The 18,571-nt window shown below is 41.4% G+C and overlaps 1 protein-coding gene across 4 annotated transcripts in view; it reads right to left on the minus strand.

The window, feature by feature from the left end:
- bcl2l11 (BCL2 like 11) overlaps nt 1–15,892 on the minus strand; it is a 43,409-nt gene extending 27,517 nt beyond the window's left edge. Inside the window, exons 1-2 of one of the 4 annotated variants that reach the window (XM_012963081.3) lie at nt 4,693–4,916; nt 1,083–1,485 (exon numbers count right to left, since the gene is read on the minus strand). In XM_012963081.3, coding sequence (XP_012818535.1) covers nt 1,083–1,470 — 388 coding nt within the window. In that variant the 5' untranslated portion in view covers nt 1,471–1,485; nt 4,693–4,916. Of the gene's footprint in view, nt 1–1,082; nt 1,486–4,692; nt 5,577–15,646 lie in introns of those variants that run through there. The other 3 variants (NM_001032340.1, XM_031901741.1, XM_031901742.1) reach the window with 3 other exon arrangements.
- Between the last annotated feature and the right edge of the window lie 2,679 nt (nt 15,893–18,571).

Consider the following 18,571-nt stretch of genomic DNA (forward strand, 5'->3'; position numbering starts at 1 on the left):
TAACTCACTTGGAAACCTACTTTACAGCGTGTAAAATTCAGTACAGACTACTGCTATAACATAAAACAGTGCTGTCCAACTTCTGTGGTACAAAGTGCTGGAATTTTTCTGACCTATGTGGTGTAGGGCAGTTTTGACCACACCTTTTTAGAAAACCACACCCATGTTATCAAAAGAACTTTTCAGACCATTCCCACATTAACAGTGGCAGCACAGCAAAAAAACAAGTATTTGCTCACTCCAGGTATATCACCCATCACTCATGTGAAAAAAAAGTTCATAAAGTCATATTAAGCAAATCCATATGCCTCCTCCCATGGATAGCCAAATGCTAACAAACCCCCACCAGACTCCCCTCCAACAGGCAGAGTATGGCACAGAGGCAGCATAGGGCAGGCAGAGTATGCCACACACAGGCAGCATAGGTCAGGGAGGGTATGGCACACACAGGCAGGGTAGGACAGGCAGAGTATGGCACACACAGGCAGCATAGGGCAGGCAGAGTAAGGCACACATAGGAAGTATAGGGCAGGCAAAGTATGGCACACACAGGCAGGTAGGGCAGAGTATGGCACACACAGGCAGCATAGGGCAGGCAGAGTATGGCACATACACAATAATGTCAGTACTGATATCATTTAAAGCTTACACAAAGGTAAGCAGTCACAACAGCCAAACTTTAATGGGGGACCACAAACCAGAAACGGCCCGCCAGTCGGACAGCACTGGCATAAAAGATTACACACAAAAACACTAGAGCACACATTTACTAACAAAGATGCTAAATTGCAATTGCCAATAGCAACCAATCAGCAGTTTGTTTGTTATATATTTTTAGACATTTTACAGAGTTTATAAAATGCAATAAAGTTTGTTTTGATCTTACTGCTAAAGGAACATCATGAAAGAAAATGTCTGATTGGTTGCTAGGTGCAACCAGTGCAGTTACCCATGTTATAGAAAATAAGTACCCAAGACTCAAAAATCCATTTAAACCAGGTGTGAAATTGTGTTTGTAACAATTTATAATTACTGAGAAGAAAAAAAAAATTAAAAAAAACCGGAAAGCAAATACTGCTTACCCATTGCGGAAAGGAGATGATTAAATGCCTGACAAGGAGGGCTTGGTGTTTGAGTTGATTTATCACAGCTCACAGGCCCAGGACTCACTTCGAATGAAAAATAGCCACTTGAGGTTTTGGAGACAAGTGATGATCCTCTTACCAGCATGCAATGGGGTGATCTGTTGACAAAGGAACTGGGACTATAAGGCGATATAGTAGGACCCCATGGAGTGCTGGCTGAGGAGCTCCCACCCTCATCTGATTGATTACCTTGAAAAGGACTGCTAAGAGAGGTGGGGGCCCCTCTTCTGAGAGGGCGATGAGAATGTTGTCTGCTTGTTGATTGTAACTGGCCACCTTCACCACTATTACAGTCCGGACTCAAGACCGACGGTTGTTTGGCCATTTGGTATTTTTATCTCTGTAATTAAACAAAAGGGCATGTTGAGCTACACAATCCCTTACCACAACAAAAGACAGAACTTCTTTGGAAACCTTTGCAATACTGTGGCAGTCTAGTAAGCTGGGGTGATGGGAGAATTTAGTTATCTACAGCCCAGGGTACCACTCATCAGCAAAGGGGTTCTGCAGTAGAAAACTTTGCTAAAGACATTTTCTCTTAAAGGCCTCCCAAGAATAGCAGTATTGGTATTAGAGGATATCTGAGGCCTAGAAGTCATGCAGAACATGTGTACCTTTTCAAAGTGTCTTTCTTGTTAGATGTATACCTGGAATTTGTTTTAATGCATAATGGCCCAGTGGGCACTAAGCTAATATACATGTCACAAATGATTTATGTCATGTAGATAATAAAAAAAAAATGACAACAGAAAGAAAGGCTTTTTTTTGTAAGAAATTTGGTTAACATGTAAATGCTCACATTTTTTTTTTTGTTATGTACTTGTAGGCCAGGGACTTTACCTTTGAAACAGAATGTGCATTTGCGGTGGACAAGATGACATACGAAACACTGACTACACATTTATAAAGTCAGTTTTAAGTCATCTGAAAGCCACAAAGTGTAATAAAATCATCTTGCTACTAGTGAAAGCCTTTGCAGAGGTGCCAACAATCCTCAGAAGGGTTAAACACCCAACATATCTGGATTTCACAGCACTAGCAACTTTAGATAAATAAAGAAAATCAGTAAAAAATCAGTATAAAATCATTTATACTGTGGTGCCATAACCAGTGGCATTATATAGGCATATACATGTTACAGAAACATTTAAACAACCAAACCTACAGATTTTCACTCTTTACAAAACTCCCTGCCCCCAGGACAATTCTGGCTATGAAGCTAGCCTTAAGAAACCATAGCCATGCTAAAATTTAAGTTCAAAAGAAGAAACAGTTAAGTGTACTGAATATATTACAATATATGCTGTAATCAGAATAACAGTAGCAAAAAGTGGAATAAAATAAATGTGTATCTAAACACACGTGTACAAGAAAAGCTTTAAAAGGCTCACTAGCACTGTATCACATGCCCCAAGGCTCTCACACGCTAGTAACTTTGCAGAAGTGTGTCATTAGCTAGAACTAACAAAGCCATAATTGTAACACTTCAGTCACATCACAGAAAAACTTGGGTTTTTATTTTTTGTCATGCCAATCTAAACAACAGCTGGGGTATCTAATGAAATGATAACTAATATTGCTTAAGTTTAAAAAGGGAACGAGAGAGAGAGAGAGGTCTTCTGTTTGTATGCTATCCCCAAATGCTCTTCCTTGTTAACATGTCTGGCCATGTCTGGTGGCAGGCTGGTTTGTATGGGTATAATGAGGTAGTGAGAACTACACAAGGACACACTTAGATATTAAATTACCCCAGCAGTACGCACAATGTGCTACTGTACATCATTTCTTGACAAGCAAAATTATGTACAGCAGATATCACAATGTCTTCTTACTTGGAGGCAGCCAGACATTTAGATAAATAGCAAGAATCCTGCCCCATTAAAATACATCTCTTATATCTTGTTTAACACCCTATGATTTCAACAGTGTGATAAATGTTGTGTTTTGCTTGCCAGTTCCCCTCCCCCTGAAAATTCCCAAGGTGGCGTCTGCCTCTCCCCTTAAAGAGTTGTATCAGCTGTCATGAAGTATTTTACAGGCTCATTTTCCAGGTCATTACAGGAGAGAGGCTGGGAGCTAGTGCTGCTTGTAGTGGCTGCACTGATTCTCTGGCGGAGCTGGCTGGCAGGGCTCCCTGTTCCAGTCCTATTGTTCTCTTTGGAAAATGCTGAGCATAGCAAGTCTGGGGAGAGGTTTGGCAAAGGCCACAAAGTTGTAAGTGCGTCACAATAGGCTTATAGTAGTGCAGAGAAGCTTGTTTCACTCTTCATATGGGGGGGGGGGAAGCTCTTTTAATTTTCCATGTATAATAAAAGTATTTTATTTCATAATTTATTAGTGGTCAGTTTAAACCAGAATGCATAATATGTAGTTAGAAAAATTCATATGTGGTTTACAGATTGAGAATAATATCCTGTTTAAACAACCCAAAATACTGTCGGCAAGAATTTATAGTCAAGTTCACTGATGCAGGGACACAAAAACACAGTCTCTGTCTCCTACTACAGGAGCACGGCTGTATGGGGAACAGCAGGAACCAGAGCCAGGGCCATTTTTTGAGTATAAAAACACTGGCCAAAATAAGCATCTCTGCTATTTGATTTTAATCTTAGAAGAACCTACTACTTTATGCCCATTTGTGAACTGCATATTAAGTGTCAGAAAGTGCTTTCCCCAAGTACTGGATGTAAGTACAGATAATTGCTGCTTCTTTGCCATTACAGGGTACTTTGATGATGGGTATATATTATTGTTTTTTTAAATATGCAGAAAAGCCATGTAGCCTTGTGTTGTCACTTTTTTTTCTTATGGTTCTACAGGGAGAAAAACTTTCCTATGAAACAAAAACAATTCTGCAGAGCAGCAGAAAGATAGATGATAGATATCTAACGAGAAGGGATCTATAAAGGGAAGGAATGATAGGTCCATCTAGTGTCATGCCTGGGTTGTTTGCAAACAAATGCTTGTGCTGATGCATACACACACACATACACACACACACACACACACATACACACATATACATACACACACACACACACACACATACACACATGCAGGAATTTTAGTTTTTAGGTGTCAAAATCCTAAATATCCCCTGCAGAGCTCCCTGGCACAGAATGACAATATCATGCCTGCTTGGCTGCTGTATCTGAGTGTATCTGCTTGTGGCTATTAATAAGGGATTATTTCATTATAGTTAGTGCCACAGTACTGAATACTACCAAATGCCCAGTCTGTTGTTGACTACACCCCCCCCCCCAAGCTGGTGGATGCTGGGAGATGTGGCGAGAGTAGAGCTGTCAGTAACACAGCCACACTGTGTAGGTACCTAATGGGTAACATACGTGCTGAACGCATGACTTCTTATCAGCCCCACAGAATGGAGTTATATAAACGTCCAGATAAGCAGGCAGTACCTACTCTGAGTAGAGACCCAGCAAGAAGGAAGTGCCTGCCAGACTACAACTCCCAGCATTCCCCGAGGCGCTGGCCGAAGTTCCTGACACTGGAGTTGAGAGACTAAAGCAACAGCACCGGCACTTACATTCACAGCTTGGAATTCTTCATCGCCGCTCCTCACAAGCCAAAGCGCAACATCCACAAGGAGGAAATAACGTAGTAGGGCGCGAAGCAGGGGAGAAGCGACGCGACCGAACAAATGTCAAACACGGGACTTCACACAAAAGAGCAATCCCGGCGCGCAGAGCACAACCTACACCAACACCAGCCTATGGAAGACTGACCGGGGGAAATGACAAACTTAGCAGTGAGCAGCGTCGCGTTACTACACCACGCCCTGTAGCTTTCAATTGGCTCATGGAATCGCCGCCCACCGGACCGCCCCTACCCCAACACACAGCCGGCGAGAGTAGATTGTTTACAGTTTTGTGTCCCGCCCGGCGGCAGGGAAGGCTCGCTTAGCCATTGTGCGGGGTCATGTGTAAGGGCGCACGGATATAGCCTGCCCGGCAAACGGAGCCTCGGCGGCCTCCCAGCCCCTACACTGACTGGGAGCGGGAAACATTTGCTTCCCCTCTCGACCTGCACCCAGAAACTGCCCCGTTATGGTGAGGTCACAGCGTTTGCTTTGTGACCTAAGGAAGAGGGCACAGAATACTGTATTTGGGATTGGTACCCGAACTATTACTGTGCCGGCACCAGCACTCCCCCTGCAGGCCAGTAGAGAGAGCGCAGCTTCCACAGACCTAAACGCAGAACACGTCCTTAGACCCGTATGTATATGTATGTGCGTGTGTCAGCGACTCCGCCGCAAATGGACATTAACCCTTTCAGTGCTGAAGGAAGCAAGAAGTGTTTGGAGCTTCGGAAATTAGGCAATGGACCCCTTATCGCCCGACTTCTGAAGCCCCGAACACTATAGGCAGCCCGGGAAAGCAACCCTTTGTTTAAGTACGACAGGTGCCAACCAAGGCACAATAACCTGCACTCGTTCTGCTGCCAGTCGTGTTATTGTCAAGTAGCAACAGCGCCGCCAAGCGATTACAGCGTACCCCATCCCCCACTCCAACACTTTTTGTTCCCCCAATTGACCCCGGACAGTAAAGAGTTCCGTTAGTTACTCCCAAACCCCCGGCTGAGAACCTGATCACCTACAACACAAAATAGAACGTGTGTGTAAAGTCCCAGAGCAGCTGAAGAATGAAGGACACTTGTAAGAAAGGCAGGGTGCTACCGGGTTGCACTGATTGCCAGCTCTAGGCACCGCCGCTTCCATCCCACAGGGGGCGCACTTTAGCCTATTGCAGATAGCTGCTGTCATCGCTTTTCTCGCTGCTGAACTGGCTGCAGGCGTTTATTATTTAGTTAAATCGGTATACATCCTTGTGTAACTACCAGAATAGGAGTGGCATTCAACCCATGCAATAAAGTGATCGTCATATTGCTAAATGATTTGTGTGTCCTGCAGGGGCTGCAATCAGAAAGTATAAGGCTCGATACTACTTCCTTAGCAGCCAGTTTGAATTATTAGACCTCAACCAACATAGAATAGAATACACTTGAAAATGCCCCTTATCTGCCCCATTATGCCCAAACCCCACCTATGCCCTCTGCAATCCCTACCCATCTGCAATCTGTGAATCAGAAGCATATTTTAGTTTAAAACCTGCATAGCACTACATTGTCAAACGTTCTGAATAGGACACAAGAAAATATGTTGTATTAGTGTTAAAAATATATACATAATTTTGCCTCAACCAGAGGCAAAATGTGCATTGCGAGTTTACTTATGGACATTAATGCCCATCCCCATATCATTTTGGATGTGCAAGGAAAAGCACCTACAGGCACAAAGAACATCTGGAGTCCTGTACTGAATGTGTGCTCTTGCACCAATGAGCACTGTACTCTGCACTTTTTTTTTTATTATTATTGAAAAGGTTCTATATATCTTCCGGATCTTACAAATGCATCTCTAACTTTATATATCTATTTAGATTTAAATAAGCCTCAAAGCCTTGCAATGAATAAGTTTTTTATTATAGTGTCTGGGGACAGGCATTTTTTATGTTCCCAGACCTCTACTGATTATATTCTATAATTATAGTGCCTCTTTTGCTCATACACTCTGGTCAAAAATCTTCTAGCCCTAGGACATTGCCACTGTGTATGGTACGCTGTACCCTTCTCTCCACGTCCCCTAAATCAGGGGTCCCCAACCTTTCTTACTCGTGAGCCACAGTCAAATGTAAAAAAACTTGGAGAGCAACACAAGCACCATAAAAGTTCATGGAGGTGCCAAATAAGGGCTAAGATTTGCTATTAGGCAGCCTCTATGCACAGCATCAGATGACCGGAGGCTTTATTTAGTAGTAAATTCTGTTTTTATTCAACCAAAACTTGCCGCCAAGTCAGGAATTCAAAAATAACTCCCTGGTTTGGGGGCACTGAGAGCAACATCCAAGGGGTTGGGGAGCAACATGTTGCCCCTGAGCCACTGGTTGGGGATCACTGCCCTAAAGGATAATGGGCTGTATTCACTGGTTATCCTATGTATTCTGAATGGGACTAAGTAGTGACCTGTAGCCAGACTCCAGTAATGAAGTGTTGATGGAGCAACGGCTACTGAATCCCAGATTTTTTGCTCATCCATTGATGTACTCTTTAGCACTGCAAAATAGGTACAAAAAGTCTCAGCTGAGTAAGAGCACTTAATACAGGACACTGTTTCAAGGATATATGCAGTCACATCAAGCAGTGCAGAGAACAGCCAAGGACAGACATATTGCTTTCAGCAGCAATTTTTTTTTTTTACAAATACAATCATTAAACATGATACAATGAAGTATATTAAAAAGTAGTTTAGAACAACATTTTGTTGCATTATACAAAATGTATTGACTTTAGCATTTCCCCTAATAATAAGTACACTAATATCCCATAGCTTGTATCCTGTCACCATACATAACAAGACAATCCCACAATACAGAGAAATAGATTAAAGTATCAAAGATATGAAATTAACATTGTATCCAAAGGAACACATAACAGCCATACGACATGCACATTTATGCCTCTAGAAACCGTCACAACATAAATCATAATATAAATATTTTCAAACCTAAATGTAGCGATACACATATAACATACGAAAATGCACACCTTAATAATAAGCACCTAGGCATATCTAGGAATCATGGGTATCTGCATTATGAATACATGCATTTGGCACAGCCTACTGAGATTATTGATCCTGTATAAATTCAGATGGCACTTACCCTGTATATGTAGATTCAAAGTGCCTTTATTCAAATCTTAAGGCACAGAGTGGCAATGTTTCAAGCCCTGGCTACACAGAATTGTTCAATGCTATATAGACGGGCTATGTTATTCTATTCATACTAAGGCCAGAGAGACACACAGCATTTTTCTGCTGGCTTATCTATGTCAGTTGACAATAGGCTGCATTTAAACACATGACATCAGCCCATACACTTAAAAAACCCTTGATATATGTTTTCTACCTTGTCACAATTTGCAGCCGCGTTTTGATACTACAGAATGCCACAATGTCATTGGTTGGGTGGCAGGCATGTGATTTGCAGGTAATGGAATTCAGAACCTTCAAACCCCTTTAGTGCAGATCTTCTCCATTGTCACAATGCACTACCCAACAGATTTCAAATACAATTGGAAAGGCGCAATCTCATTGGACAGATTGAAAGGCCAGTTCATTGCAAGTGGGGAACTGCACTTAATTTGATTATACCCTAGGAATGCTGAAATCTAATCAGATAGGTGGCCATTAGGTTGAGGGTCCAATTTTTGTCACCAAAAAGTAGTTGCAGCCTGCAGCTGAAGTTGTAAACGAGTATGTCCTTCCCTCATGTTTTATTACAGTGTAATACTTGAAAGCCAAAAATGACAGATAAACGTCTTGTTTTTGCTGTTACAATAATGTACTCGCAAGATGTCTGCCATAGTAGTGGTCATCAGCAGTCTCATTGGTGAATTCTCTTGAATCGGTAATTAAAAGAGAAGGAAAAGCCTACATCACTGGGGGGTGACAAAATGCTAGACACCCCCAAGTAACTGTCATCGCTTACCTGAAACAACCAGTGCTCCTTTTAGGAGAAAACTGCACGGGCCAGACAGCTAGTGATCCTTCTTTCTGATTCAGTCTTGGTGCATGCACAGTAGAGTGAAAAGCCGAAAATAAAAAGAAAAATTCACTCAACTGCGCATGGATTCTGAAGAAAGAAGTCTGGCGGAAGAGGTTTGCTCACTCACATATACCCTGGACCAGTGCAGTTTTCTGTTAGCAGGAGCACCGGCCCGGGGTATAAGGTAAGCGATAACAATCACGGGGGGGGGGGGGGGGGAGTGGTGCCTAGGGAAAACTAGGGGGTGCATATACCCACATCCTTGAGGGCAATTATATACAGTTTGGTTGGTTTGTGTGCACACACCCAAACTCTGTAAAGCACCCACTAAAATCTCTAAGATCTGCGAATATGTTAGCACTATATAAGAATACGTAAATAAATTATCAGTTAATATCAGTAGCAATCTGCTTTCTGCTTCCACGGGCAACATAAAGTACATTTACATAAGTGCAGTGGCACAAATTCACTATTGCGGTTACTAATCTCCCCGACATGCCATCCCACTGGCAAGAATGTAAATCGCCGGTGGAATGGCATATGAGTATGGTTTTCTGAGGTCACCCGAAGTTTCCTTGAGAGGCAACAGCATACCATCCCACCACCGATTTACATTCTTGCTGGTGGGATGGCATGTCAGGGAGATTAGTCACCAGCAATAGTGAAGGTTTATCGTGGGCGACTAATCTCCCTCTGTGCCACTGCCCTAAGGGTTAAAAATAAAACCAATAGTTTTAAATAATGTAATAAACAATCACACTAATGCATCAAACACACTATCTAAACTGTGATGCTACCATATATAATAAATATGTAATATATATCATATGCATAAAAAAGTTTGCCATGGTCATGCAGTGGTAGGAATTTCTGCCTTGCAGGGCTGGGGTTCTAGGTTTGACTTAAGGGGGTCAGAATGTGCTTGTGTGGATTTCCTATGCAACATACTTATGGTTACATTTATATTAAAATAGTGACGTCATTCAAAAGGCCTATAGACCTAACAGCAAAGAGGCTACTGAACCCCCAGTTGGATAGCCCTGCCCCACATGCTACGGTCAGGCGAGGCCACAAAGGCGTGGGCCTAGGGAAGCCCAAATTAAGGGACGGCATGCCGCCCAAGCCGACCTGAAATTATGCTCACATACGGAGCAATTGAATGGAAGCGAGAATGCGCAACAGCAAATCTGCGAGGTTAGTAACATGCCATTTACATACAGGTATAAAAGGCAGCCACCTCACCCCACTGGCAGACTACATTTTTAATTTTAGACACAATTACCTAAAAGGTTTCTTGAATTCTTAAAGGGAAAAATATATAATTTATCATTTGCCTTTACCTTATTTTCCTATAAAGGAACCAGAGCAGTAAAAACACCTTTTCTATTTTTTGAATGTCTAATATTGAAGTTTAGGCCCCAGCCATATAAGGCATGTCTCTGCCTGCCACAGTCACACAGGGCTCGTTACCACCTGGCTACAAAACATGGGTGGAGAGAAGCGGTACACAATGTGTGACTGTAGCCTTTAAGTTTTCTTTTTCACAATCTTCTGTCTAGGGCAGGGGTGTCAAACTCAATCACATAGCGGGCCGAAATCACAGGCTAAGTCGCGGGCCATTTTTTTATTAATATACTTAGTAAGATACTAAGTGGTATATTTATCACAATGTGTAAAAAGTGGAGTAAGACATTACCGGTGATGTTGCTCATAGCAGCCAATAGATGCTTTGCTACTGTTGAAATCTGATTACTGATTGGATGCCTTGGGCAACATTACTGGTAATGCTTCACTCTACTTTTTACACAGAATGATAAATATACCCCTTAGTCTTAGTTACTATGTGAGGAAAATGGAAATTGATCAGGCTGGATGGTCAGACACACTCACCAAGGGCCACATAAAACAGCCAGGTGGGCCGGATTTGGCCCCCGGGCCTTGTGTTTGACATATATGGTCTAGGGGGTGGGTAAATAACTCTGCAATCTGTTCTTATTTGCTACATTCATTGATACATTTATCATTTTTGGCCCTGCTAAGCATAATCCCCAAGTTTCATAAAAGGCAGCACTTAAAATAAATACAATAGTTGCTAACAACCCACAGATGCTGCTGAGAAATAGCGCAGCTAAAGTAGCAAATTGTAACAGTTTGAGCCTGCATTACTGAGCAACCTGCCTAAAATACATTTTTTAATTGCAGTTTTTTTAATTAATACTTCTGGTGCATTACTAAGGAAAGTGCTTGGAAGACATTATTTATCGAGCTATGAAAAGCACCATACTTCTGTAAAGCCATATATATCATCCTTAAACTTCAAGCAGCATGGCAGTATTTTTAACAGTCACAAAAGCATCTCTCAAACATAGTAAATACTATCTCCCCACAGATAAATACCAGTCTTAAAATACAAGTCAATCAACCCTGCCTGCCATTGTAAATGTAACTTCCAGTGGTCTTGGTCAGCGCCGGATTTCTACTGAGGGTGCCCCTACCCCTCCCCCCCAGCGAGTGTGCATGCACAAACACGTGAAACCCCTCCCAACGTTAAAACTCCCATACGGAGCAGTGGGGAGAGGTCCATTGCTCCGTATGTGAGCAAAATTTCAAAATTTCGCTGCGGCGGGGTGGCATGCCACCCGAAGTTTGTGCTGCCCTAGGCCCGGGCCTTTGTGGTCTCGCCACAAATCCGGGCCTGGTCTTGGTATTAGGATTATGTCCCACGGAAAGATTAGTAGCTGCAATTTTTAAAACACAAGTTCCAGCAACATGTTGCTCATTTTGTCTCTACATAAAGAATATAAATCCTCAGTACCTAAACCGACGATACTACACTGTGATTTCCCCATTGCACTAAATGTAATTTCTAAGTGTGGGCTGGGAATATGACACCTGGATTTGTGGGAAATAGAATTGCTCCGTTGTTGAAATCTCTGGTAATCGCTTGTTAAAAAAAAGACTTGTCGCTGGAACTCGCTTTTTAAAAATCGCAGCGACTAGTCTCTCTGTGGGACATTAGCCTTATAACATGAAAATATCCCAGTGTAACACAAACAACAAATAAAATGTATTTTAAGATGTCTTACTATTAACCCCTTGTTTAATTTCTAATAGATGAGGGCATTCTGTAGCTTTTTATGGGGAATACCTGTGCCAAACTAAGTAGTGTGGTCACTCCAATGCAGAGGACAAATATATAAGAAAGCCACCTATTTATAAATGAGCCATTTTTCATTTTTATTTACCATTTGCTTAAATGCTTTGCAGAGCATACATATAAATATTTCCCATTTGATCATAAAATTCTTAAAATACTTATTTGATACTGAATAATTCCATTCCAAAAGCATGATACTATCAGAGAAGATGTGGTGATCATAATACTCATGCCCACTTCTGAAAGAAAATGTGTTTGGCAGTCAGCAATAAAGCATTTTGCAGCAGTGATTCTGCACAAGAGTGCTCTCCTCTTCTATTAATGTAGTGGATACATGGTCTGACCTACGGGAAGTCTGAGAGAATTGAAGCACAGTAATCCTTTGTTTGGGTAGAGTGCCGGAACCTCTATAACTGAAGTCATGTCAGTATCCCTTCTAATGTTTGTTAGCGGAGTTAATTCTGTACAGCACCTAGTTTGGCAGCAATCCTGTGAATTCATGTAGTGGCAAAAATGTTCAAACTCTGTAATTTGAAACTGGGGGCAGAATTACAAATGATTGTTTTGTTTTATTCATTGGCAACTCTGGTTACTGCTGTGGAAAAAAGAACAATCAGATTCAGATTTACAAATTTTTTCCATTAGCATTTAAAATTAATTATTTTTACCATTTTGCAAATTCTCCTTAGACTTGCAAAGCATTAAAATGACAGCAATGCTCACCTTTCCCCCCCCCCCTAAAGATTATGAACTGGCCCCTAAATTCTGCAGCCTCAAAGAAACAATGGAATTTAACTGTTATAACCAGATCAACACTTTCTAATGAAAAAGCAAATGTGGGAAGCAGAAAAGTGTTTTTATAAATAAAATTTATCATTAAAATTATCAATAATCAACCCTAGAAAAACATATTCTTACACCTTAGAACAGGGGTCCCCAACCTTTCTTACTCGTAAGCCAGAGTCAAATGTAAAAAGACTTGGAGAGCAGCACAAGCATCATAAAAGTTCATGGAGGAGCCAAATAAGGGCTGTTAGGCAGCCTCTATGCACACTATCAGCTTACAGGGGCTTTATTTGGTAGTAAATCTTGTTTTTATTCAACCAAAACATCCAAGGGGTTGGTGAGCAACATGTTGCCCCTGAGCCACTGGTTGGGGTTCACTGCCTTAGAATATAATCCCCCCTCCATTTATACATACATACATAAATATGCAGCTGGTTCTTTTTTCAGCAGGTGATCAAAAAATAAAATACAACACAAAGAATATAACATATAGTATTAAACTCTCATGAAGGGCCAACATCTGGCTCATGTCCCTTCAAGGGTTACACAGTATGCACTATTGGCCATTATTTTCTAACAGGTTTACAACCCATTGAAAAATGGTGGAACAGTTGCAACATTTTCATCATTGCTTGGTCTTGCAATGAAAAAACATTTAATGCCACATCTCTCAGATATATGCACACCTTTGTTTTATTCGGCAAGAAATTCATACAACAGATATTATTCTTTTTAAATACACACCCAAAGAGTTGCTGTTCCCCCAGTGTAAGCTTTTCCAACTTTGATACACAAAACTTAATTTGCTGTATAGGGTAATATAATTATTTTAAGCAGCTAATCCCTAGAATAAAAAAGTCAATCACATATGCATAGGTCATTACAGTTATTACTGATGACATTTGAAAATGACAAGTAGCTACAATACATTTTAGGAACCCATAGAGAACATAAAAAAAATATTAAAAATGGATATTAAAAAAACTAGTTCATATTGCACACATTTGTGTAGTAATGGCTACATCTGGTTAAATCAATTTCCCATTTATAATTCCTGGTCTGACCTAGCATTACTGCAGTTACTACTGCTTAACCCTTCCCACTCTGGGAAAACCAAAGTTGTGTATTGAATTTGTAATCACTTATCTTAGAGATAATTATGTGTGGTAGTAGAAGTGGTAACTGTCACCATTCCGTATTCTATACTCAATATAGAACTGGAAAAAAATCTCATGCATAGGTAGAAAAAAGGAGCCGTTTACCTTTTTAAATAGCGCAACATAAATAAGGATTTTTTTCCCCATTGTGCTCAATTTTCTTGATTGTCTGTTTTTTATGTATTGTCGATTATGTTACTGTTTTGCTAAAATATACCAACTGATTTATTTGTTTCCCAGCACTAGGTCAGTAAATCAGGATACCATTCAGTAATTTATTAAAATAAGATGCATTCATTGATACATGCTCCTGGAGGCTTATTTAAGTCTGTCAGGCAAAAACTGATATATTTGTAGCTGGTATTTAAGTATAATGCTGACCTAAAATGTATCAACTAAACTAAAATGTGGGCAAGAGCCTCCTTAGCTTGTAAGAAGGCTACAGATGAATAAACATATTCCTGCGTCAGCCAATCTTTCCCAGTTCAGAGAAACTTTAGTACAGAAAATCGTTCTTTTCCACAAATCTCAATTTAATGGGCATTCAAGCTCTTTCCAGTCACACCCTTCAGGCTGCCCACATTTTAAGAGCCCCTTGTGTAGATCAGCCAACTTGCTATGTGATTAGGAGAAAATAAAGCACCTTTTCTTTTTTTTTTTTTTAAATCTACATTTTAGAAAAATTAATGGAAAATACAGCATTGTCTGGTAATGGAACTGATGTATTTATTTGCGGCGTGCCCAAATGTGTAAATGTAGGATTCTGAATAACATTTACTATCAGATATGGGCAGAAGAATTTAACAATTTCGTTCATGATAAATGGATCACTCCACGCTATAACAGAAACAATAATGTGGAAATTCGTTGTGAAAATAAATGTGGTTTGATTTTAATGTTTCTTGATTCTGTTGTATGTAATCCATATAGGGCATACGAGCAGCAAAGCATAAAGCAATTGAAAATGGCCACCTTGAGCCCAGAGAATAACCAAAAATAAAGCTGTATTTTCTTTACCTCCAGTACATCTAACCCTTCTGCAGCCATAGGCTGACGGGGGAAACGATCATCTCGGTTATTAAAACGTGAATAAGAAAATGAGAAACATTAACAATTCATTGATGGCAGAAAATAAAGTTTGAACTAATGTCCGTGTCTGAAGCAATAGTAGAAATGGTTAACAGGCATACTTTGCGACTATGTATGTACTCTGCTCATATCGCTAGATATTCGTGCTGCTGTGGCAAAAAAGAGCATAAACTGACAGTGGGAATAGAGATCTAACAGCAATAAAAGCAGTGAGTAGGCAGGGAGAGTGGCGGAATGCTTGCGCTTTATATTTCCCATGGGAGGAGAGGCGGCTGGAGAGTCGGGCACAGGGCGCTCACATTGCGAAGTCGGAGCCTTAGTGCGTGACTGGCGCTGCCACATGACTTGCAGGAAAAGGTGCTGCCAGGCCCGACCCACCCAGAGCCTCAGTCTTAGTACATCGCTTCCTTCACTCGCATCCACCCTGACTCGCACACCTGCACCCATTCTCCCGCCATCCCATGCCCCCTTTCCTTTCATTACCCCCATGTCCCCATACCCCCATTCCCTTCATATCCCCCATACCCCCCACACCCCTCCAGCTGCTTGTGTGCACATTGAGTCGCACATTAACCTCCCTGCGGGGCTCAAGCTGTCACAGGGGGATATTTTGTCAGTAATACACTCCACAAATGAAAGACACTGGTAAATAGCAGGGGGGCCGCAGGGAGGAAGGGAGGCACTTACCCTGCCACACGATGGCGAACATTCTGAGGATTGTAAGTAGTAGCGCTGCTGCCCTGTTGCCTTCCATCCCCTTCTCACTACAGCGGAGAATCAGCGCGGCTCAGATAGGAGGTGTGGGGCTCAGATAGGAGGTGTGGGGCTCAGATAGGAGGTGTGGGGCTCAGTAGGCGCAGAGGGAGAATGAGAGAGAGAGAGGGGGGGGGCTCCAAGCTGGAGCTGCGAGGAGGGAGCGGGAGCGGAGCTGCAGTTCGCTGGGGAAAGAGCGGGAGCTGCCCAGTGCGCTGTGGGAGGAGCGGGAGTGGATGTGGCGTCCAGGCTCACTGCCAGCAACTGCTTCCACTTTGACTCCTGATTGCGCTTTGTACTTAACTTGCAGTGACCGCAGGGATGAATGTGACGCCGGTGGTCCCTGTATTTGCTAGAAAGCGCCAGGGGGCAGTAATGTGCTCGTCCGACTTTCCTGGGTCTGTAATGCTCCGGGCAGCTCTGTCAGTGAGCCCAGAAAAAAGGGAGGGGGCCTGTGTAAGGTAGGGAAATGGAAACTCCATACAGAACTGTATGTATCCCATGTATGTAGCCTTTGTGTCAGTATGCCTAGCTAGCTCTAATCATATCATTGTGCCTCTCTGTGTCAGTGCACTTTAGCTACCGGGGTAAGAGGCAATGGTTTTGCCAGGAAATGGCCAGAAACACACGTTCTTTCTCACTGACAGACACACGTCTGGGTGTTTTCAAACTGCCAAGTGGAAGCATCCGCACAACACTGAATGGGTTAAAGCGCCTCAGGGCACCGGGGTTATAGAGTGTCAGAGTTGGGGGCTATAGTGGGCCCTATATAGAGCCGGCCTGTACCATTGCTGTGGGCTGTTGGGATACTTCCAGATGGTGCGTTCCAGAGGAGTGTGGTTGCTAATGGAGATAGCGCTCGCTATGAGTTATTGTGCGGTCTGTGGCCAAATCCCAAGGTCACTTTACAATCAGAAAATGAATTTTCTCACTTTTAATTCATACTCGAAACTGCGTTTTTTTCTCTTTTGGCTCCCCTGGCCGAGTGACTTGATATATTCCAGAAAGCCTATGCCTATCCCTGCCTGTCTGCGCTTCCCTGAATCCTATACATACCCGAGAATAAAATAAACATGTATGTGCCCCCTCCCAGTCACCCAGTAACCCCCTTTTATTTCCGAGTCCGTATTTCTCTAAACTGCGTCTTTATATCCCCAAGTATGAAATAAACATAGATGATCCTCCCTCCAAAATAATTATTTCTTTTAGTTCTGCATTTATCTATAGTCCCTGAGTATGGAATACGTCTATATGTGAGTCCCATCACTATATATATTTATATGTATATAATTCTAAGAGATCTAATTCTCTACACTTGCTCTGTACAAACCTGAGCATGAAATGAAACAACAAATCCAAAAGCTTTGCGCTCTGGGCTGGGGCTACTTGTTTGGATGAGCCCTGTATATACTGTATGAGGCGCAACCTTGTCTTGTCAGATTTACCCAATAACCCCAGATGGAATAATCTCATGGCTACTAGTTAGTTCTAACCTAATTCTCCCTTCCCATTCAATTGCTATTCTCAAATAGAATCAGTTATTCAGATATCATGTTGAACTTATGTTCGTTTAGTTCTTGATGTAATATCACCGTGCATTTGTGTGTAGTTGGAACATCGAACTGTCCCAACTTCAACCTTTATAGTATATGTAACATCGCATTTCCGCTTAAGCTTAAATCCTAGCGTATGTTTTTATGTCTGCTTGACTATACTGGCATTATTCTTATTGGGAATGCAATAATATACTTTTCCAAGCTTATAAATGTTGTTTCGTACTTTGCAATATGTTGTTTATACGAATCCACCAAATTTCGTTCTTCAAGGGCAGAGACATTTAGGGGCAGATTTATCAAAATGTATAAGAGTACATAATTCTTAATACGCACCCATGTTCTATTCATTCCAATGGGATTCTTAAGACTTATTCATCAAATTGTGATTTTAAAATTTCACCCATTGATACACATGCTTCTAAAAATCCCATAGGGATGAACAGAATGTGGGAGAGTTATGTATTAAGCTCTAAACCCACAATTTGATAAATCTGCCCCTTACTGTTGCTATCTGTCATTAAACGCGGCACATTTACATTTACTAACCTCACATATTTACTTACTAAATGTATATTCCCTTTTGATTAACTCCTAATGGAATCCAGATGATAAACTGTTGTTAGGATATATTCCTGTTACTATTATCGGGTTTTCCTCCTGACAGACAGCCCTTCTCCATGTACTCAACTGAAATTCATTTTTTCCACATTCACCAAACAGCGATACGATTTACTAAGGCCTAAACTGTGTTTGATTAAACTAATATTGATTGTTATTGCACCAGTTGCACATATCACATTTATTTTATCACTTTATCTAGTTTAAAGACATAGATATTGAGTGGTAACATACAAAATAACTGTAGGTCACACCAGGCATTAAGATGTTAAATTATTATACACATGCACTCACACAATATATGTAAGCTTGCAATGTAAAGTAACCAAATGGAAATTCCAGCGGACAGGAAATGATATTTGGAATTTTGGAATTTGTTAGCGAAAAGATTGATTTTTTATATCTCCCTCTGAAATGCTTCTGGAAATGTTATGTGTAAGGAGAATAATTCCGTATCTATACCCTTTGTGGCCCATAGACACCACTACTGGTGTGTAGTACCCGAACCCCAACATACTGGTTAACACTGGCAGCCAAACAGGCATTTTAGTAGTACATTACAGCAAATCTACAGTCATTCTGTTTGCAAAGACAAGTGGATTGTACTGTTTGTGGATGCTAAGAGCATGGGATGGTGTGCAAGTAATGTAAGAGCGTTAGTGCCATTAGTACTAATCATATAAAT

The sequence above is a fragment of the Xenopus tropicalis genome, chromosome 5 (assembly GCF_000004195.4).
Source record: "Xenopus tropicalis strain Nigerian chromosome 5, UCB_Xtro_10.0, whole genome shotgun sequence".
In the NCBI taxonomy this organism is placed as follows: domain Eukaryota; kingdom Metazoa; phylum Chordata; class Amphibia; order Anura; family Pipidae; genus Xenopus; species Xenopus tropicalis.